Source organism: Rousettus aegyptiacus, unplaced genomic scaffold (assembly GCF_014176215.1).
Source record: "Rousettus aegyptiacus isolate mRouAeg1 unplaced genomic scaffold, mRouAeg1.p scaffold_m13_p_5, whole genome shotgun sequence".
Classification (NCBI taxonomy): domain Eukaryota; kingdom Metazoa; phylum Chordata; class Mammalia; order Chiroptera; family Pteropodidae; genus Rousettus; species Rousettus aegyptiacus.
The window spans coordinates 90,214,720-90,238,348 of record NW_023416308.1 but is presented as its reverse complement, the minus strand read 5'-3'; the positions used below and the strand labels follow the sequence as shown (position 1 = coordinate 90,238,348).

At 44.6% G+C, this 23,629-nt stretch overlaps 1 protein-coding gene across 12 annotated transcripts in view; it reads right to left on the bottom strand.

The window, feature by feature from the left end:
- Positions 1-23,629, bottom strand: part of NAV2 (neuron navigator 2) — a 678,828-nt gene that overhangs the window by 362,606 nt on the left and 292,593 nt on the right. For 8 of the 12 annotated variants that reach the window (XM_036220728.1, XM_016164909.2, XM_016164911.2 and 5 more), the window contains exon 1: positions 7,956-9,035. The exons of 2 other annotated variants lie outside the window; for them this stretch is intronic. In XM_036220728.1, coding sequence (XP_036076621.1) covers positions 7,956-8,213 — 258 coding nt within the window. In that variant the 5' untranslated portion in view covers positions 8,214-9,035. Of the gene's footprint in view, positions 1-7,955; positions 9,059-23,629 lie in introns of those variants that run through there. 2 more of the 12 variants (XM_016164914.2, XM_016164916.2) reach the window with 1 other exon arrangement.

Below are 23,629 nucleotides of genomic sequence, written 5' to 3'. Positions count from 1 at the left end.
CGTTGTTAACATTTTGCATTAGCTTTCTCCTTCTCTCTGCAGATACACTTGCCTTTGTTCCTGAATCATTTGCAAGTTAGTCACTGGCATCAAGACACTTCACCTCTAAATATTTCAGCATGTATCTCCCAAGAAAAAGGACATTTTCTTACAAAACCCAATACCACTAAAATCAATAGATTAATATCATCTAATATACAATCTGCATTCAAATATCTCCAATTTTCTCCAAAATGACCTTACTAGCATTGATGGTTTTGCTTATCCATAATCCAGTCAAGGACTTCTTGCTGAATTTGGCTGTTAAGCTTTTTGGTCTTCTTTTCTAGAATAGTTCTCCCCATGCCCTTAAAAAACAATTTTTTTTTTTTGTCTTTCATAATATTGACAGTTTGGAAGATCCCAGGCATGTTGTCTTAAAGAATGATCCATAATCTGAGTTTATCTGATTGCTTCTTCATGCCAACAGATGACTTTGATCCAATTTCCCATTTTCCCTTCTTTTGTCCAAAACCAGCCCTGCCAATTACACTCAGTGATAACTTGCTGAATCTTGAGGCCTCAGAACAGTTAGATTTTAAACACCCCAGAAGAGGTTAACTGACACTATTAAGCATCTAATATTTATTTAAGATTTTCAACATTTCCAAACTTTGGGAGGACAGAGGAGGAGTCAAAGGGCATATGGACCCAGACAAAGGAAATTTTACAGCAATCTACTTTAATTCAGTATTCACAATGTCTTTTCAGATTTCAAAGTGCTTTCACACTTACTATTCAAGAGACTTGATTTTGGGGCCAAATAAATACAGGTTCAAATTCTAGGTCCACCATTTACCAACTGTGATAGTTGGAATAATAGCTTAACCTCTCTTAGCCTTGGTTTCCTTAAAGGGTATTTAGGGTGCAAGTTGCTTAAACCAGTGCCTCGGTCATAATAACTGCCTCTATTAAGGTTCACAATAATTCTTCAAAAAAAAAAAAAAAAGGCAGAACAGGTATTATCCTCTCCCTTTTATAAGTGAAGTGACTGAAGCCGAAAAGACAATGTGACTTATTGAAGGTTATGCAGCAAGGTGTCAAAAGGGACAGAACTAGAACCAAAGTAGCTAACTCCTGGAGCTGTCATTTCTATTTCTCTTCAGGAAGGAGCATCTACCTCACGGGATATTGTGAGGATTAAACGAAATAATAGATTCCTGGTGCTGTGCGTTAGGCTGGTGCAGAGGGTATGCTCAGTGTCAGCAACCATTACTATAATTATTTTTACCGTCACACTGCCGTGAGTAACTGATTTTGTTCGAAGGCCCCAAAAGAATCCTGAGAGATAGGCTGATAATTATTTTGACCAACCCCTCATTTCTACCCTATCTTCTCTCCCTCCAAGACAGGAAAGTTTAGCACAACCAAACTCACTGACAGTATTAAGGTTTCATTTGGAAGGAGAGACAAAGTATTTGGAGGCTGTGAGACCATTGTTTGTAAGACACAAGAGAGGGCCTGTTTTCCTTGGGAAATAGACCACTAGGTCCTGAGTCATTCTTTAGGTTCTGTGTGGGCGATTTGGGGTTCTTGCAAAAACTTTTGTGTCACTCACTATTGTCTTGTGTGAACTGAAGCATATAGCCTAGGACCCAGTTTTCTCCCCCAAATCACATGGTCCATTTTTCCCAAGACATTCTAGGAACATATTGTTCATCTCATTGAACAATGTGACTAAGAGACAAGGTCACCATTGAGATTGGCCCTGTGGCTACTGCTAAGACATCACTGGGCAGCTGGCCATGCCTTGGGGCACGTTAATGACCAAACTGATCACAAGGTCCGGCTTCCACCACAATGAGGCCAGGCATGAGAAAAGAGGGCTTTCCTTCTGCCCTCAGAACAATAAGAAGCTATTCAAAAGCCCAGTCAATGGGACTGTTCCGTTCTTGGTCCTGAGCAGGGCCATCAGACTGCCGAGCTCCACTCAATCACCTCTACAGTGTCAGCTCGGACTGTGTGTACATACAAAGGCACCTTTGCATAAGTTTTGTTTGCGGCAGATTCTTCAGTGTGGTTAGTGCTATAGAGATGGTATGTCTGGGACCAACATGTAGAGGTTTCATTTCACCACTCTGGGTATGACTCATTTAGAGGAGATTGTTCTTAATTTACTCTTTCTCCCCAATAACCTAATCAAAGTCCTGCTATGCTCTCTGCTTTCACAGTGCAAGCCATCTGTCTCTCCATGTCATCAACCATGCACTTGGGAGGCAGAGAGGTAGGGTAAAAAGAAAGAACATGAGCTTGGAAGAGGCAGATCTGGTTTCCAAACCTGGTTGTGACCTTGGGTAATCAAAATAGGCAATACCATATATTTCTTACTTATTACACACCAGGCACTGTGCTCAGCAACCTACCTGTATTACCTTCCTGAATCCTCATAGCCAACCTATAAGCATCACCATTTCTGTTTTATAGATAAAGACACTGGCATTTAGAAAAGTTCAATAACTTTCCCAAAGCTCAGCTTCCTCATGTAAAATCGACAGACCACTTTATATGTTAATCCAGTTTCTTGTGCCTCAAATTAAACTTTATATATATGTGTGTGTGTACACATACACACACACACATACACACAGCATCACAGACTACCTAGTACTATAGCAGATGCTCCATACAGGTTCCTTTCCCTGCTGCTGAGGCTGATTCTAAGAAATAAGAATCTCTAATCTTAAGCCAGAATCTCACTGGGTGGTTTGGCTTATTCAGACCAGCTTCAGGGGCTTCACTAAGACCTAATTAAAACAGCTCTCTCAAGGCTACATCTCTCATGTCTTGTAAGTAAATAAAATGGAACACTGATACTTGGTGCTTCAATCCTGGTCATAGAGGAAGACAGTGTGAGAAGTGGGAAGCAAACCTAACTCTTCTGAAAGCTGGAAATTGGGCTGTAATTCCTTCAGCCTAACCTTTGATGTGTGTGTGCTTACATGTGCTCATTACTTTAAGCTGTTCCATGTGTATATATTTGTATTTGTGTGTGTATATATGTGTATATACACATGTCCAGAAGTAGATGTATTTATATGCACATATATACACACATAATGATACCCTAAATAAGCCACCATTCGACCCTTAAAGCATCTTCGGAAAATTAACCCATGGAATAAGCAATAATATGTGAACTATAAACATTCTTGCATGTTGGCAGATAACCATGCTACACATTCCCCTCCAAGAACTGAGAAAGAGAAGAAAGGGAATAACACAATAGCAAAAAAATGCACTAATCAAATCCATAATCAACTTTGATGATGGAGCATGGATTCTAATCAAAACACAATGGGGTAAAGTTGCAACAGGTTGTAAGCTTGGAGCTGAGCGCTCTTCCCAGAGGCCTCCTTGCACTTTCTTTTTTAAACATCTAAAACATTCACAAAGGATTTCAATCACTTCTAATTACTTTTTTGAAGAAATGAGTTGCAAGTTGAGCACCAAGCTCCTAAAAACAGGAAATATCAAAGTATTTCATATATAATTCCCCCCTGCCCCCACAACTGCTTCTTAAAAATAGGCTAACCTCTCCTCAAATAGCTCATGAGCATTCCTTATCTGAAGGTCGGCGGACAGGGTTTCTGAACTAACACAGAGCATATCGCTAAAAAACAATTCTTTGCACATGGTCATAATTTACACATCATGTTAACGGAGCAGATGCTACAAATGTTCATTCTTGGGGGAGGGCCCAGGTATCCCAGCACCAGGAGGGGAATTCAGAAGGGATCTGCTGTTGCAGACCACAGTTCCCCACACTGCGAGGTTGAGCCCAGCTATAGGTTTCTGGGAAATTCAAGGTGAGGGGTTTAGGGAGTGAACAGTGGGGCTGCACCTCAGAGCTATTTGCCGGCTTGCTCGTTACTTTAGGTCTTTTCATAGTTGATGAAGATGAAGAGTAGGCTTGGGGAAGAATGGTCTGTCACTAGCTGAAGAGAGTTGTTATATAATAAAAGAAACTGTGAGAACTGCCTTCATTCCCCTATAACTATCACGTTGAATATTCTGAACCCCAAGCTAATAATGATAATCATTGTCATTTCCCAAGAGTCTGTTAGGAACCAGGTCTTTTATGGACACCATCCCCCCATCTTCTCACAACAACCCTGCATGCTCAGAATTACTTTCCATCAGAAAGCCAGCATGCAAATCCAATCCTTCAACTGTGAGAAGACTGTACTCTTTTCTCATCATCACATTTTAAAAGGAAGACAGTAGATACGGAGCAATTATGTGTGCATGAAGGTACAGCTTGCCTGAGCCAATATCGAATCCTGCTCTGCACCACTGCATGGCCTTGCTCCACATCCTTCCCTGTCATGCTCACCTCACCTTCTCTCCTTCCCACCCAGCCATTCCTGCCATCTCTGAAGCCCAGCCACCTCCTGCCTCCTCCATGAGGCCTTCTGGACTTCTCTAGCCCTCATGGTCCTTCCTTTCTTTTGACCCCCAAGCATGCTTCCCAGCCCTGTCTGTGATGTGCCTCATTGCCCTTGGAATATCCCTTATGCCTCCCAACTAGATTATAATATCCCCAAAGCCCAGTCATGTCTTATTTACAGTGTTTATCTGCCAGAGCATACTGGAGGAGGCAGCTATGAAGAGTGGAAAGATCACTAGCCTTAAAGCCAAAACGAGCTGAGCTGGACTCCTTGCTCCAGCACATTGGAGCAGGATGACCTGGAGCAAGTGACTCCACCTTGCTGAGTCTCACTTATTCTTCTGGCTCAGTGAGTAGAGCAATGGTCTTATAAATCAGGGCCTGCAAGTAATCAGAAGTCTCTGTAGTCATCTCTGTGTAGCATCATGGTTAATGGTAATGAGTCCACAGCTAGACTATCCAAGTCCTAATTCTACTTCTGCTACTCACAAACTTACTAACTGACTCTTTGCCTCAGTTGCCTCATGAGTAAAATGGGAATATTAATATATATCTTATCAGATTATTGTAAGAATCAAATGAAGTATTTTATGCAATATCTTTATAACAATTCCAGCACATAAAAAGTGATATGTAATGATTTGCCATTATTATATTATTATTGTTATAGAAAATTATTGTTATAGAAAACATCACATCTGCTTTAAGTGAAGATGAAATGAGATCATATGTAAAGAGCCTGGCACATCAGGCACTTAACAAGTAGTTGAGCCCTTCCCTCATCTTCCCACCATGCCTGGTACTATACTAGGCACATGATTAATGCTCAGTAAATCCTTCTGAACCAAAAGTTATCTTCTCAAGGGCTTGAGAGAATTAAGCTATGCCTTTTCTCACGTCGAGGCTATTATATCTAGATTCAACATGCCCTCTCTTGATTTAGCAATATAGCTAATTTTATTGAGTTCCTTGTTTGCCAGACTCCGGGCTAAACACTTGACATGTTATTTTTCTTAATCCTCACTATTTGTGCGGTTGTTTATGCCCATTTTTGCAGAAGGGAACACTGATGCCCAGAGAGGTAAATCGACTAGGTCACTCAGCTAGCACATGATAGAGACAGGACACCATGGATATCCACCAAACTTTAAAACCTGTACTGTTGACCACCACACAACCCAGCCTTCTGTGAAAAACTCCTAAATAAAAAAAGAGTCAGAGACCAAAAACATCATTTGCCATTGAAACTTATCATTTCCTGAGTATCTTCTAGAGATAAGTACCAGGTTTTCAATCAGGGACTGCCAGATGCCAAGCTAGACAGTCTTCAAGCCATAATGGAGAGGTTTTCCTGGAGGTGAATGGATACTGTGTCAGGCAGCGTGGGAGGTAGCCTGGTTCAAAGAAGGGAAGACTACTTTTGCCAAGGTCACTTCGATGCCAGGGTTGGGCAGTGAGAACAAGGATCTGCAACATGCCACAGAGAAGAACCCCAGGAAGCCCGGACACAGATAAGAAAAAGAGAAGACTGGTAAAAACTAGGATAGCCCTCTGGGAAGTGGCCAATTTTCTTAGCAGTCATCTACACCATCCTCATGGTCAGTGCAAAAGCTTCCTCTGAGGGCAAGGCAGGTGGAATGAGGGCATTCAGCTGATGCTGGGCCAAGAGTAAGGGAGGAAAGCAAAACTTTGAGGGACTGGGACCATCCTAGTCCCTTTGGGAGCAGCTGGAGAACTTTTTTTTTTTCCAGGGAAGAGGGTGATGAATCACCTTTCCAGAGCCTGCCCACTTAGACAATGTTTGTTAAGTGAAGGGTCAAATGGGAGAAGGCAGAGCAGCTGCTTGGGTATGAACAATCAATCTACTTTCCCTCTCATTCCTCAGGTCCTCCTCATCAGGCTAGATGTGTGTCACATCCCAGAGTCACTGCTCTAGCCTTCCACATACTGTCCACCATATCTCACAAACCCCACTTCCTAGGATGAAGGGGAAACACTTGCAATAGGATATCACCACTCCCCTCGTTCCCATTTGAGTGCACTGGACAAATCCTGCAGCTAACAACAGAAAGAGAGAGTGGAGCACAAAACCCTAGCCGAAACAGGACCCTGGAGCATTGGGGAAAATCTTGCCTTCCTCCCACACACCATCACTCAGACCTGTCAGCTTCCAAAAACATTTAGCAAGTGCAGCAGCAAGGGTCATGCTTATTAGCCTGGCGTGGGAGCTTAATCTGCTTTGAGGGCCTTCTCCAGACCAGAGCCCTGAAAGCCGGCTTACAATTAGCTTCCAGCTCCAATTCCTCCATCAGAAAGGCTAGGAATGTGTTGAATTCTAGCCTCTGATCAGAGAAAGCTCCAGAAAAAGGTGGAGACAGTGTCGGCTAGAAGTAAGTGCTAAAAAGGTCAGCTGGTGTGTTGCCACTTCCCTGACACCGGCCCCAAACTACCTCCCCCTCTGGCTTCCTGTCTCTCCAGAGCAGGACAGTCATATCCGTCAGGTCGCCCTGTCCCCAAAAGTCCCTGATGACTGCTTGCCAAGAAAATACAGAGCGTGTCCCTGCTCCCTCCAACCAGAAGAGGGGGTAAAAAATAAATAAATAAAACCACCCAGCCGGGAGGGCAGGAGGCCAAGAAAACCTGATTGGCCCTTGCTGCTTTCCTTAAAAGAGACTGAATGGCCAGGGCCTGCCACCTGGCTGAATCTGGTTATGTGGGCTCTGTCTGGAAAGGTAGAAGGTCACCACTTCTCTTCAAGCCATCCTCCCCAGCCCCACTCCCAGTCAACTCGTCAACCAGCACCGGGATCTACTACCCAGGAAGGAGGGGCTTAGCTTTAAGCCGCCATTCTGAGGCAGCCACCTCCACCCCCACCGCGACTGCCAGCCAAGAAGCTGGGAGACTCCAGCTGGCTGCCTCAGCTGGTACACTGGGCACTCCTACTGCAGTCCCAGCACCATGCCCGGAATTCTGTCAGTCCAAGGGATGGGACAGGGGCGGGTCATCTTCAAGCCAAAGGGAGCAGGTTCACTGCCACCCCAGACCCCTTTTCCTGGATCTTGCAGCCAGGCCATGGGCTGTTGAGTCCAACGAAGCCTCAGATCATTTCTCGGCAGGGACAAAATCTCTGCAGAACCGACAGACTGACAGACACAGCCTATACTGCTTTTGGGGAAGCCGAGCCCTCAACATGCAGGACTGACATTTACAGCTCTGTACACTTTTTTTTTTTTTTTTTAACACCCTGGCCATACCCTCCAGAAGAAAGCCGTAGGCTTGCGGGCACCCGGGGTCTCATACAGATCCTTATGGCAAACCTAGGGCACCCGGGCCACACCCACCGGCCAGCCCACTCTTCTCATATATCTCCCAATCTGCCGGCCTAAGTGGAACGGTTCCTTTCTCCGCCCACACAGGGTAGCCCTTTCTCCATCCAGCCTTGCCACTCTCCCCTTCCCCATAAAAAGCATTCACCCATCACCCCCCCCCCCCGCCCCAGAAGAGTGCCCGGGTACATCGCGCCTCTCACCTGGGTATCGAACCCGTTTTCCACAGAGCTGCTCTTCCTCAGCGGGAGCCCCTCTGCCGCGGGCTCCTGCAGCCCCTGCGATTTCAGGGGGATCTGGCTAGGGAAGGCGGTCTTGCTCACCTCCACCTTGCTTCCCAACTTGAGGTAGCAGGGCTGGGGGCCCGCCCGGGCCGGGGGCACGTGCAGGATGGGCACTGCACTGTGCACGGGTTTGGGCAGTCCGGACTTCATTTTGGAGGCGACCAGGATGGCCGGCATCTTCTCCCGGGGCTTCGGCTTTCCCAGCACGTCCCTGGTAGAGGCGGCGGAGGCGACCGCTAAAGGCAGCGCGGGTAGCAGAGCAGGCGCCGGGCCTCGGCCCGCGATGCGCCCACCACCAGCGGAGGTGAAAAAATAAATATCCCCGGGTCGGGGAGCTTGGAGCAATCCGACGATCGCGCCTTCGGAGTGCCGGGATGCGGCGGAGGACTTGTCGCGGTGCTCAGCTGGTCCCACCTGAATGGATGCTGCAGCTGGGTCTCACACCCCACCTGAGAGGCCTGTTTAAGGGCTCAGGAAGCTCAGGGGCTGTTGCCTCTTGCAATTTTCCTCCTGGGAACCTGAGGCTTGGAAGCCCATATTAACTTGTCATTGCATCTCCGAAATGAAGAGGCCCCTTTGGAACCGAAGCGGCGGGGATGCACGCCTCCAGCTCCTGGAGGCTTCGGGTGTAAGGCAGCAAGGAAAGGAGCGAGGTGCGGCAGGAGGGAAGGAGCGAGCGGCGGAGGAAAAGAGGGAGGGCGCACAGAACCCAAGACGTCTCCACCAAGAAGCAGCGGCCGTCCTAATCTAGCACCGCAGTGTCACCTGCGACGCAGAGGCGCGGCGAGAGCCCCCGAAAGGTCTCTCTAGGCGTGACAGTCACCACTGCCCAGAAGCCCCTCGGACAAATAGCACCTTAGGGCCTGCAGGTCTGCACATGCTCCGTGCGCTATAGCGCAGCAAGGCTGTGGCCGTGGGGCGCGGGCACCAGGACGCGCCGATGAGCAGGACTGCGCTCGCGAGCTGCCGCTGCGCTTCCCAGGAAGGCTGCGCTGCCTACAGGGCTCCGCGCAAGGGAAGACAGGCTGCGGCCCCGCGGCTGCGGCGCGCGCTGACAGCCCGGGCCGCCCCGGCGAGCCCATTGGTCCGCGGTACACCAATCAGCGGCCGCGGCTCGCACTGCAAAGGGGGCGTGGCCTCAACTACCCGGTCACCGCCGAAACTCTGGGGCCGCGCTTGGCCGCAAGTACAAAGCCGGCTGGTGGCGGCTCTGCGGCACTACTCCGGCCGCGCGCTTCTTCGCGGGCTGACACCCCCGCGTCCTGAAAGCTTCTTTCGAAAAATGCCCTTTCGAACGCAAACGTCCGCCTCAGAGCCCCGCGGGCACGGCTCGAGGGAAGTTTGTTTCCTTTTTCAAATTATTCTGGTCACCTTAACGGTTCAAGTCTTCCGGAGTCGCGCCCGAGGCCCCGCGTCCCCCCACCCCCACCTCCACCCCCACCCCGACCAAATTTGGCCTGGGCAGGGCTGTTTCTCGTCTCTCCCGTTAATAACACGCCAGCTATTTCTTCTCTTTTCTGCCTGCTCTGCCAAGCGGCCCGGGTGGGGGTAGGGGGCGGCCTCCCAATAGCTTCCTCTCCAGTTTTCAAAGGCTGCACATTTCACTTAACTATTTGAAGTATTTATAGGCAAATACAATACCCAAGGAAGCTTCCCGCCCCGATACAGCTCCTCCTTGGAACCTACCACAGACTGTAATTAGAGTGGCCTGAGGAAGCCAGGAGAGGCTCCATGACCCCGGCTGGCTCAAGCTAAACCTTGTTGCATTTCATAAAGGAGTCCCTCCCGGTCCGTGCCTTGGACACAAGGGCCCCACAGGTTCCTCGACTTTAATTGGCCTGAGGATTTCTTTCCCCTTCTCAGTTGCTGTTTGGATTCCTCGCCGACTCAAAGAATATGACAGTTGGAAAGGACAATCCAGGCAGGCCAGAATCCTCCAGGTTCATGGATAAGGAGTCCCTACACTGCAAACTGTCTGGATTTAAACTGAGCAAGTTCTTTAACCTTATATACATCCATATAAAACTTTGGTTTTCACTTGGAATAAGGAGGTTTGTCTACATTTATATAATTCGCTGTCGTTTGGATTAAATGAGATATGCACGACAGCTGTTTAGCACAAGTACCTGGCAATGTAAGGGGCCCATAGAAGTTGGGTAGTGTTATCCCTATTAAACTACTGCTACTCTCCCTCTCCCCAGACATCTGTGTATAAGCTGTTTGTTTTTCTCCTCTGTCTCTGAGATACAAATTTTCTCTATATGCAACCTATAGTCTAATTTACTATACTAATAGCAATGATTTATCATTATCCAGACTAGAGGAAACTTCAGTTTTAAGGCAATCTCTTAAAGCAGCATTGAGAAATGAGAAGCTGCCTTCTTGCCCTGGCCTGTTGCCTCTTCCCACCTTATCTTTCACCCATTCTATCTAGCAACTTTCTACTCTAGCTAGGCTGAAATGCGCATAGTCTTATCTATAATTTCAGGTACCCTCCCTCCCTCTGAAACTAAATCACACATGGTCTGTGCCACTTACTTAGCACTCTGCCCTTTGCCATCTGATGCCATCTCGTTATGTCTTGTATTTTCTTCTTAGACTCCCAAAGTTAGGAACCACATTTAAACTTTCATTAGATTCTCTCAGTATCTAGAAGAATGCTGTGGACAGAATAACTTAACTACCCAAGCTGTTATGAAATAAATGAGTAAATGATACTAGCAGCAGTTCTCCAGGAAAAGATACTTTGAGATTCAGGTACATAGATCATAAGAAATTTTATGCTGTTTTAAACCTTAGGACTTTTCTATCCAGAATTCTTGTTCTGATGGATTCTCTAAGAGTTATGGAAAATTACTGCCGTCTTTGATTTTAAAGGTCATGAAGATATCTCTAAGTATTTCTATGGCCCTAATGCAGTGGATCTCAAAGTATCATCCCTGGACTAGCAACAGCAGCAACAACAGGAAACTTGTTTGAAAAATCTCCACCCCAGACCTACGGAACCAAAAGCTCTGGAGGCAGGCCCAGCAAGCAGGTTTATCAGGTATTTAACCCAGTGATTCTGATGCATACTAAAGAGAACGTCCTCCCTAATGAATACGTCATGTATTCAGTGCTCTTCCAAGGATTCTTAAACCTTAATACACATGAGAAGTATGGAGATCTTACTAAAATACCGATTCTAATTCTTAGGTCTAGAATGAGGCTGAGATTCTGCTTTTTGGATAAGCTCTCCTGTGATGCCCATGCTGGTGGTCTGGAGATTATACTTTTTGAGTAGTGAGGCTAAACCATATTTATCCAAAGGGTTCATCTCAAGGGCCATCTGTAGTTAAGTCACTTCTTGTCACACCATGCTGAAAAGAATTCTGAAGGTACACCTATGTAGTTTAGTTGCAAACTGCAGCATGATCAATTAATAATGTCTGACATGGGTACAGAAATAGAAATAATGACATACATACTACATATTTGCCATCTTTGAGCTCCCGTTTAACTCATATTTGTTGCCAAGGTCATTTTTTGAGTTCTGAGACCCTCGAATATGTACTAATATGAAAACAATGTATTTTTTCTTCTTTCCTTTTCCTTTTTTAGTATTAAAAGTACCTGTTTCTAATACTCTAAAAGTTGGTAAAAATATGTACATTATCCTTAACCTTCTGTGATTTATATAACTAAAGTCTAGTAATATCTCATCTTTCTTGATGGAAAACAAGCGAATCTTTTAGTGTATTTCCAAATTTCTTTCTCTGACTCCTCATCCCTTAAATAATTTTATTTTCTCTTTCCCGGAACATTTTTCATCTCCCTTTATATCTTTCCTATAAATCCTCATTTTCCTTATTTAAAGTAAAATAATTTATCATCATACACAAGTTAGGGGGAGCTATTTTTTCTCTTGGAACAAAAGAGATAATTGCAAGATTCTTCCCTAAATCAGATCATCTCAAATTATAAAAATGTCCTATAATCTTACTCCTTCCACATGGATGCCATGTTAACATGAAAGAAGTCATTTTAAATCAATGTTTGTCAAGCATTAGTCACTAAAGAAGTTACTGGCAGAGAAAGGCAAAATACTTTAAAAAGAACACACTATTCGGGTTTTGAAAAAGTTGCTACGTTTTATTATTATTATTATTATATATACTATGGACAGCCCACCATTTTATATCTCAACTTTGACAACCCTTCTCTGTTTTCTTTCTGTCTGACTCTAAACTTTCAAAATCACCCACATATCAGTGATAGGGCAATTTGAAACTGTTTACCAATACTCGCAGTACCACCGAATCATCCTAAGAGCTCGGACAGCTCCCTGGTCGTGAGAGCCAGCCTCCGATCAGGATGTGCCAGCTGCATCCCTTTCTGATCCTTAACATCAGCCACTGGTGATTAGTTGAGTATGAATTGGGCTTCAGAACTGACCTGCAACTGACCAGCCTCATCAACCCATCCTTCATTCAAGTTAAAGTCTCCTGGCTGCACCTGATCTCCAAGGAAGACAGACCTGTGAAAAGCTTATAACATCTAAACCTCAGCCTATCACATAAAAAAAAATTGTGGGAACCTGGGGAAAAAGTCCACAGATTCTTGGAGAACCCCGACTATAACCAGTGAAGGCACATTTTGCACGTCTCTGGAATGATAGGAAAAGCAAACCATTTAAAGTATTTGGGAGTAAAATAAAATCACACTAGCTTATTTTCAAAACTTCACTTTTTCTTAATTTTCTACTACATGGTTGGCAGTTTATGACATATTTCAGAAATGGCACAAGGGCTCACATTTTGGTTACTGCCTGAGTTGAGATCCCACTCATTTCAGACTGCAGAGAAGCCAAGGTAGGAAACTTAGGACAGCAGCCCACTCCCAATATACCTCCTTCCAGATGGGTCTGTGTGAAGATCAATATGCACAATGATGATCTCTGGGAGATTGGATTCTCCCACCTGTAGATGCTAAAGTGTGAGGAGTCTGTGAGCGTGTGTGTGTTTTTGTGTGTGTGTGTGTGTGTGTGTGTGTGTGTTTACAGGCATTGAGGCAATATCCCTGCCTAAATGGCAAACAAATATATAGTAAACTACTGATTAACTAGATATGGAGTGGCTCAATTATTAATTCAATGAATAAGTTGTTGAGACCCGTCTTTGTACCAGGCTGTGGGCATTATGATAGGGAGCAAATAAGAATAAGTTATTGTTCTCTGATCTCAAGGTTTAAAGAATGACGCAACTACTTTTTCCCAGGCTGAGAATTACCCTTTTTCATAATTGAAAAATACAAGGTGCAATCTAGCAGGGGAAGCAAACAAGAAAATAAATGACAAACAGTAGAACTAGTACTCTAATAGAAGCAGTGCAACATAAACTTTGATAAACAAGGCACAAAGGAGCATCAACTATCTATGGAGTTAGCAGCTATTTTGATCAATTTAACTTTCTAACCAAAAACAAAACAAAAAAAAAAAACAAAAAAAAACAAAAAACTGAAAAATAACAGAGAGAAATCTTTCCTTTCCACCCTTAGTGTTGAAACTCTAAGAAATATGGGTCCACTCTTCTCCTTTTATAAGTTTAAAACTTGTCTCAGTCCACAAAGGATTTAAGGAAAACCTGTATTCGACAAACTAATGGCTAAATAGTAATAAAAAATAAATGTAATAGAGAAAAAACATTTAAAACTCAGACTGCGATTACTTTTGCCTTCTGCAGGTGGGGGAAGAATGTGTAAATAAATCACATCAGTGGGAATATAAATCATATATAACTTCCTTCCATATTCAGGCTCTAGTAAATAGGCAAGTCTGAAATTTCAGTCAGCTAGTTTCGGGCTACTTGAGAGAGATTCTGAGATGTTATCTTAGAGATAACATTATCGAGCATTTGGATAGCAGAAGGGCAGCCCAGAGCACAGGAGTCAACCTATATTGTTATTTATAAGTAAGAAAAATTCAGGTTTAATGTGAAAGCCCCCACCCCACCCCCCAAAATGCAGTAGCCAGAGCAATGTGAAGACATTCCTGAGGGGGGACAGAAGAAGCAGAGCACAGGGCAAGGTAAAACCCTTTCCTTTCCCCAAAATCGCAATAAAGCCTGCTATGCCACCAAATGCTTTGAGGGACTAGATTTTTCTTTAAAGGAATAGAATTATTTTTAAAAATTGCTGAGCTGTGAATCTGGGTTTGTTTGGAGAAGGAAGAGAACAGAGACTAGAGTAAAATCCTGAGTGTAGTGGCACTAAAAATTTAGAGTCAGGGATGCTGCTGAGAAGGAAAAATCCCGCCCCCATCTTTACTCACCCCCCAACTCATTGATTTGAAGAATGCTGGGGAGGGAATCGGACTTTCCATTTGATGTGGGACTGGTGTGTTAAGCAAATTTAAATGAGAGTATCTCCTGTCAAAGAGATGAGACCAAGGAAAAAGTATATTAAAAGATGAATATCAAGATTTGTGCATGTGGGCAAAAAGGTGAAACAGGAGAAGAGGAAAATAACGCCTGGATTCTCTAGTCCATGCAGTTGGCTACAGTCCAGTCAGTACTGGTGGCTTCTTGAAGTTCCTCTTATATTTTGGAGTGAGCACTATCTAGGACTGTGGCTGCGGGAAGTAAAGACAAATGGGACTAAGCTGAATATGTCCAGATTCTTGGCCGGATCCTACCTGCAAGTTCGTTTGTTTGTTTTTTTTGGTGGGGGGGGTTGGCTTATTTTTAATTCTCTACTCACTATTTTACTCATACAGATGGAGAAATTTTGTCAGATGAGAGGTCTAGTTAGTAGACTTCCAAACTGATTTTTTAAAAATTATATTCCTTTTTTCGTATTATTCCTTCTTCTTTCCACACATTAGACCCAACAACTAGAGTTGACTCAGTAATAATGATGATGCTGGTAAGAACTATAATTTATGAAGTTATTATTACTGTGTACCAAGGACTATGGTAAGCATTATACATACCTTATCATTAATTCTCACAATAATACCATAAGGTGGATGGATACTGTCATTTTCTTTTTATAGAAGAGGAAACTGAGGCCCAGAGAGAGTTCAGTATCTTATAAGACCCCATAGCTAATTAAGTGGAAAAGCAGGATTTGAACCCAGGCACTCAGACTCCAGAGCCTGAACTCTGAATGCTAGGCACTAGTGTTAACTACGTACTATCAAAGACCTAACCATCATAACAGTAGAAATGACAATAACAGCTTCCTGTCAAGATGTGACTTACACACACTATTGCATTGACTCCCCAGAGCACTCCTGTATGGTGGCACATCACTCCGTTTTACAGCGGAGGAAACAGGCAGAAAGGACTGGTAACCCTCCAGGTTGTGAATGATAGTGGTCTTAATGGTGAGGCAAGGAATGATCCCTGGGCCAGTTATGGGGGCCTTTTTGTCCCATGCTTAGGCTCTAAGACAGAGCTGCCTGGTGTCTGCTAGGCAACAAAGATGACTGGACCAGTGGTCCTTAAAAAAGAAGCCTAGATCCTTAAGCAATATCTACCCACTAACAGACCTAGAATTCTGAATCTGTGAGTCTGCATTTTAACCAAGTACTTGGGTGACTCTGAATCAGCTGGTCCTCACACTTCACTTCATAGCCTTGGCTGTCCATTAGAGTCACCCAGAGGATTAATAAACTAAGGTTGCCCAGGCCCCACCCTGGACCAATTAAATCAGACTCTCTTGGAATGGGGCTCAGGCATTTGTATGTTAGTAAAGCTCTGTGGGTGCAGGCAAATTGAAAAGCACTGCTTTAATAAATGCTACAAAGGCTTTGCTCACTCAACACTTTAGAGTGGAGGACTATTGAAGCAATAACCTGGATAAGTTTAATCAATGACAGCCAATCTGGAAAAACTCAGGCCTTCTATTACTTTCTGAACAAGATTTTCTGGTTGAGAGACACCCTCAGCCAGTCTAGCTGCCCCTGCAGCCCAAACGCAGCTGAGTAATTGCCCCAATGCTGCCTCTAAGTCAGAGCTGCAGATGGCATTACACAGCCTGACCATAGCTCTGTGTGGGCCTCCAGGCACTGAGTGACATGCTCCTGGCCACCCTTTGCCCGCATTTCCTCTTTTGGGTGCTGCTATTATCCTGGGAGCCTTCATGCCTACCCTCTGAGTCTGCTCCAGGCACGGAGCCTGGCCAGCATCTGCTGGGAGAGGTTGGGAGAGGCTGAGAGAGACGCTCCTGGCCAATGTCTGACCTACCAGAGAGGTGAGTGGTATCCAGGGTTCAGGGCTCTCAGAGGAGGCCTTGGAGCAGAGTTAACTCTTGGAGGTCTGTGCTCATAAAGGTGTATGCTGTTATGAAAAATTTTGATGGTAGATAACTTAAAAAGAAGTCATTTAAAGCTTCGGTATGCATTTTGTAATATTTTTAAAATTTTAAATGTATTCTTAGTGGGGATATTTATCTTAATATTTACATATATGGTTGGCTACTATTAAAATGTGCTGCTGTTAAAATACGTATGTGTTTATATATGTATATATGTTTATAAAGAAAAGGAAAAAGTCGTAAGGAATCACATCAAACTGTTAACAACAGTTACTTCTGAGGGGCAAGATAAGAGTCTGGTAATTTCTTCTTATTTTATATCATTGTTTTAAAGGGTTAAAATTATGGTGGTCTGAATTTACTTTTCCATGGAATTTTCTGTATTTTTCAAATAAATATCTTCACTTGTTTTAACCTTTTAATTATTCAGTGAACATTTATCAAGCCCTTAGTGAACCAAGCCATGTGCCACATGTTGGTGGTATGGAAGTTAGCTAGCTCATGTCCACCTCTGCCCTCCATCCTTCCAGGCCGGAGAGATGAGCCTTGTTACAAACAGACAAACACTTTGTTACCTATCAAAGATTAAAAGCCAGTTTTAGCTAAAGGCAGGTTACTTAGATATCTAACAAAGTCACTGACAAGCAGAGGTCTCTCTTTCTAAGACGAGAGACCCTGTTTTCCTTTCCTCCCTGGGAAGCAGCTCCTCACAGGATCATTCTCTACAGAAGTGCCAAGACCACCCCTGAGCAGTGGGACTATGAAATCAATTCTCTTCTGACTGCTCTACCAGGCCATCTCTACAACCAATGATGCTGGCCTGAAGACAGGGTCCCCATCCCTCAGGAAGAGAGGAGGGAAGAAAGAGAGCACCACTATTCCTAAAATGAACCCTGCCAGGCATGTGTGAAAGGGAATTCTAGTTCACACTACCCCTTGGCTGAGCTCAAAGCTGATCTAAAAACTGTCAACAAAGCAGAGACACCCATGAGGATCTTTTGTGCCCTGAGATCATTCGAACCCACTAAACATAAACAGCTGTGTTGATTTCCATTCGTTCTCCAAACGCAGGGAAAATAAAACCTCAGAGCTTGAGTGGAAAAGAACAAAATATACAGAGATTTTTTTTGGCTTAGAAAGATATTGTTTTACAAACGGTGGGGCAAGACACCATTAAATCTTTTTTTTTTTTTTTTTTTTTTTTAATGTCTGGCAACTTTCTTAGAGCTCCACATTGTGCAAGAATTTCGACATTAACTGACAAATTTATCAGGGTTTTCTCCTCCAGGCAGTCTGGACATGTGTCAACTATGAATCTAACAAAGCTAGTCTATCTAAGGCTGTACCGAAAACTGTCAAACACTGTCATCCTAGCTTCCTCCATTCTACAGCAACCATCTTTTTGAACTTTGGGATGTTGAATGTTGAATGAACTCCCATTCAGAATCATGTGCTTGTTAAGGTTTTATCCTTCCCAAGAGGGAACCATGAAGAATTGTATTTGGAGACAGAGAATCCAGTCTTCAAAGGCGTCTGGCTTGCAAGGCTGACTTTCTGCTGAGTTATCAAAGACAGATTTCTAGAATCTCCTCGCATGACTCTCCAGCTCTTCTCTGATCTTTGATCCTGTGTTCTTGACTTTCAATCCTGTCTGGTCTCCACAACTCCATTCTCTCCTGTTTTCCCCAGAGGGGGAACCTGGGCAGAGCCTCTCATCACTACTTCTTGTATCCTCCGTTCCTTTCTGACAGAGTGAAGTGAAAAGACTGGGGCCGGAGTCAGGTAGATCTGGCTGTGAATCCTGACTTCACCCTCGATTGACTGATGAAGCAAGGGTTACTTCACTTCCTGACTCTCTGTTCATCAGTAAAATGGGAATGATGATAACGATTTCACACGGTTGTTGCAAGGATTTGAGATAATGGAGGCTGAAGGCCTGATGTGAGTTTAGAACCTTGTAGGTGCCATACTCATTCATTCATAAAAATACTGTTTTACTGCTGCTAAATGCCAGACAACATGCTAATTACTGGTGATATAAAGTTAGCAAGAACCGAAGTTCTTTTCTCATAGAGCTTACAATATAATCAGAGAAATGGACAACATAATCACACGAGTGAATGTAAAATTACTAAGTGAGGCAAGTGTTATGTTAGCAGATAAAGAATTTGGACCCTTTTAGACTATCAAAGCAACCAAGGCTTCTGGAGAACTAATGTTTGGGGTGATGTTGGTGGATGTTGAGATGATGTCTGTGATGATGTTTGAGTGAGGTCTGAAAAGGCAAAGAGGGTAACCAGGGAAAGATGGAGCTTTCATGCCTGTCTGCCAGTGTGCTTGGGGTACAGGTTTGGGCAGTGAGCAAAGAGCTGGGTCCCCCTACGTTCTCCTCTCTCTTGCCCATGGGGTAAGGGACAATGTTAAGGTTTTAGTTGCTCCTCTGGAAGACCTTAGTGAAGTAAAAAAAAGTTCCATAGATGTGCATAGACACTTAACTGACTGTGTGATCTTAGCCTAGTCACTTTACCTCTCTGAGTCTCAGTCATAGTAAGACCCACCTCCTGGGACTCTGGGAGAAGATTAAATGAGAGGCAGTAAAGTATGGTATAGTGGTTAAAAGAATGATGACTTTGGAATTTGACCACATGGGTTTGAGCTCTGCCACTTACTATCAGTGTGACTTTGGAGAAGTTACTTAACTTTTCTGAGCCTCCAGTTTCTCATCTGTAAAATGGGGTTTATAACAGTACCTCCCTCACAGGGTTGATGGAAGGATTAAATGAGTTAATATGTGTAAAGCACTAAATCAGTGACTGATAAACGTAGTCATTACTACCATCACTATAATTATCATGTTTCCTGGCACACAGTAAGTGTTTAAGCCACAGTTCCTTTCCCACCTACCTCAGAGTCACTACATGATGTGAGTAGATACACTCTAGAGGTGGGTATATCTGAGTTTGTAGAAATTTTCATTGTTAAGACATTGAGTGAAGAAGCAAAATCTGAAGCTGTGAGCCTCTCAAGGACCCCTGCCTCTCTGAGGTCACACAGGTGCCATCCAGCATCTTGGGGAAGGGATCTGTATCCCCAGAACTAGGCATCCGGAATGGACTAGGCAGGGAGAAGAAGCTAGAGAAAGGGCGATGTATATACCCTCCCTATGAACACTTTCCTTGCAGTTCAGTAGGCTGAGAGAAGCACAGAGAGGCTCAGCCTCTCTCACTGCAGCCCCGGCCCACCTCCGCCGGCTCCTCCCCTGGCCTCCTGCCAAACTAGTATAAAGGTACACAATCAAGTGCAGTCTGTTTCTTCTAAGACACCTGTTCAGGGTACTGCACTCGTTCTTCTTGCCATGAGGTATCAAATGCAGTTGTCTCCCTAGTGCCACCGCCGATGGCTGCTTTTATCCCAAACAACTGAGATGACAGAGGCCATCATCCCCAAGGGAAATGTCTCTTCTTGAGAGACAGGCTTTGCTTTCAGCATCCGCTTCTTCATACTGATATCTTTCTGACTTGTCCAAATCCACAATTAAAATCAACACTTCATGGCCCAGGCACCATGGTAAATCCAGGTGCAGAAAGCCATTGGGATAGTGGCAAGGTTTAGAGTGAGAATGAAACAGTTATGTGCCAGAGCCTTCATCTCGTTTAATGTTTCCAAATAATGCTTAGAAGTAGTATTTTCCACCTTTCACAGACAAAGAAACTGAGGCATGGATAGGAACAGTTATAACTTGCTCAAGGTCACACAGCTAGGAAGCAGTAAAACCAGGATTCAAGTCCTAAATTATCTAACTCCAAATTCCATGCTTTTTCTATGACGCCCTATTTTACATCAGTCACCTGGACTGAGTCCCTGGCTCTGCTTCCTGTTTTCTGAAGGTTTGGCGCATCACTGCCCCTCAGCGCCATGGCACTGATTCCCTGCGGGCCACAGAGGGAGGGCCCTGGGCCAGCTGCCCTTGCTCACACCTTTCCCCAGCAGGTGGCTGAGAGTGGGATGCAGAGGACCTGGGAAGGAAGAGAGCACTTCTGTCTGTACCATAGGGCAGGGGTTAAGGCCATGGTGCACGGGAGTTCAGATGTGGAAATAGTCTCTGGAAAATCTGGAATCTTCTATGTGCTCTTCTCCCTCCTCCTCCTCCCTTTTCCTTATCCACCTCCCCGCCCCCACACACACACTTGCATGCGTGCACACACACACACACAATCCTCATGTAGTTTGCATCTGGTGGAAAGGCATGCCAACTGAGGTGTTGAAATCCACGGAGAGTCATGATTTGGCACCTGTGGAGTACTTTTCAGCACTTTGGAATGACAGCTTATTCGTCTACATAACCCTTCCAGAAAGGTTACCTCTGTGCCATTGTGGAGGGAGGAAGTCAGAGCAAAGTCTACTTGTGGTCATGGCCAAGCTGGAGTTGAACTTCTCACCCCTGCTCCATGTTGGGAATCGTGGGGCCCCTCTCAGGTACCTCCTGTTCCTGGTTCTGTTGTTCAATTTCCTGATGACCTTGGTAAAGCTATTGATTCCCTTCGGGCCTCAGTTTTCTCATCTGCAAAATAAGGAGGTTGTGTGGTGGCTGTCAGCCTGGGATCTCTGCACCCACAGGATAGTAGGACACGGTAATGGTAGTTAATCAAGCTTAATAACAGCTGCCATTTACTGAAGGCCTCAGACACATTTACTAGGTGTCTTAGGAATAATATCTCCAATTCGTAAAACAAACCAGCAAGGTAGAAATGGTCATTCCATTTTACGGATGAGAAAATGAGAGAGGTCAAGGGTCTTGCTCAATACTGCATAGTAAGTGGTAGAGCTGGGATTGGATCCCAGGCTGATGTTTAACTGTTACGGCCTATTTCAGAGAGGCTAGCATCTCCCTGGCTTAGATAATGGATAGGGACGTGAGTTTCCAGCTCTTCAATTGCTGCCCCTTCGGTGCTCAGCTCTGTGTTCTGGGCAGCAGCCTGGAAAGGTTCTGGTGGGCTTGATGAACAGAGTGGGCCCAGGCACTGGGTAGGCAGTGCAGCCTCCGGGGAAGGAAGGCACAGAGCCAACTGCTCTGGGTCTGACCCCAGAAGTCCTGATAACGTGTGGAAGCAAGAGTTCAGTGGGGAAAAGGAGCAGGAGGCCCTTCTCACATTCCTCCCTGCTCAGCACAGAGCTCCTGTCAGAGCCAATTGCCATCAGCAAGTGTCTGCACCTCAGTGCTCTCTTCTGAAGACACTGACCTACTTTTTGTTGTGTAGACTTGTATCTGGTGCTCCCAGCTAATGCCTTCTTACTCTAGCTGGTCTAGGTAGGAGCTAGTCTGGTTGTCTACTGAATAAAATCGCATCTTCTAGTCTGCATTCCCAGCCCCTCCTCCCTGCTCTTGCTCACCTCTCCAGCTTCCTCCCCCTACTTTTTCTTTTGCTATTTCCAGACATGCCACCCATCCCATTCTATCACACATGAAGAGGCAGGACAGTTCAGAGGTAAGCGCAGCTCTCTGCAGGCAGACCACCTGTGGTCCTACTCTTTTTCTGCAAAGCCATACAATCAAGCGACTCAACCAACCTGTGCCTCAGTCGCCCCATCTTCAAAATGAGTATAATAGTAGTATCTATTTTGTAGGATTATTATGAGGATTAAATTAGAAAATACATGTGAAGAATACTATTTAAAACTTCCCAGCTGGTCCTACTGTACAGCCAGAGTGAGGGGATCTCTGGCGTCAGACTGCGATCTCCAAGAGAGTGGAGATGGCACCTCACTGTGTGTGCTTCGAGGTCTTGATGCTCGGGTAGCACGGTGCCTGGCACAAATGGGCACTCTGGAAATAGATTTAGATTTTGAGTGAATCATCGATTCTATTTATTCAGAAGATTAAAAGGTAAACAACCCTTTCCCCAAAGCTAGACATCTAATCACTACCAAACCCAAATTCAGCCACAGACCACAACCCATGATCATGGTCATCGCTGGTTGAGAACTCCACTATGAGATGCTGAGCTAACTAGGGCCCTGTCTGAGTAAATAAAGTCAATATTTAAAGTTGATTCCTGGATAAACTAAGAAGAGAGTAAATGAGAACTATGCAACACGAAAGAGAAGATTTTCAACATGAGACAGATTGTCGAGTAGGTCAGTGTTTGAACGTTTATTCTAGATTTCTTTTTTCTTTTTCTTTTCTTTCTGTCTTTTCTTTTTTAAGTTTCAGGGTCCATGCCAGCTTCAGACTCAAAATGAACAAAGGCACTTTCTGAATCTTCACATCTAATTCCAGAAGGAAACACTAGGAAGTGATTTTGACCAACTCCACTGCTGGAACAGAAGTTATTCTTAGCACAATGGTGTGGGTGGCAAGCCAGGTTATTTTTTTTCTCATGTGATTGATGTTCAATTAGGTTACTGAAAACTAGGACAGCATTTCTACGTATAGGGGATAAGGTTGGAGAGGGGCACGACCCAGCATCTCAGTGTCATGTAGCATTTTGCTTTTTCTCTTGTGGTATGCTGTCCAAGAGGGCCTCATTGGAGGAGTTGTTAGCATATGGAGTATAATGGAATTCAATAAAGAGGACCAGGTGCTAGCTTTGCGTTAGTCAAAACTGATGAAAAAATATATAAAGGCAAGCCATCCAGTATTCTTTGATAGAACTCAGTTGGTAACCCAGAAGGGACAAAACTTTTCAAAACACATGACAATAAAAGACACATTTCTCTAGTTTGAACCCTGCACCCAATCAAGTCCAGGGCAGCTAGGCTGTATTAAAACACACATGGTGACCCAAAGTTAAGATATGTAATGTCACAGGAAGCAAGACCAGCAAGCCTAGAAAAAAAGTCTGGAACCAAACATTAATCAAATACCCACTCTGTGCTAGGCACTTACAGATAAAAATCTCAATCTTTGGAAGGTAGAGTATTGTCATTTCCTGTTTATAGATGACAAAAACTGAAGTACAAAGAAGTTAAATAACCACTTCAGTTAGTAAGTGGCTGAACTGGGTTATAAACTCTGATCCCAGCCTCCGGAGTGTGTATCCTTCCCCCTGTGGCATGTCTTGGGCTGGAGAGCTCTGACTCAACTCCCTTGGGAAGGCCACTCTGGGCTGCCAAATAAGGGCAAGTGACTGCACCTGGCCGGGGGAGTGAGCGAGGAGGCAGCTGCTTGAGGTGATCCCCTCACCAGGTGTTCTGGTGTCAATGTGTCCTTTGGCCCAACTTGGCTGAGAGTGAGCTCTTAACCAAAGCAGCAATAGCCTTCTAAGGCAGTGGCATTGGATAGTGCTTGGCTGTTGGCC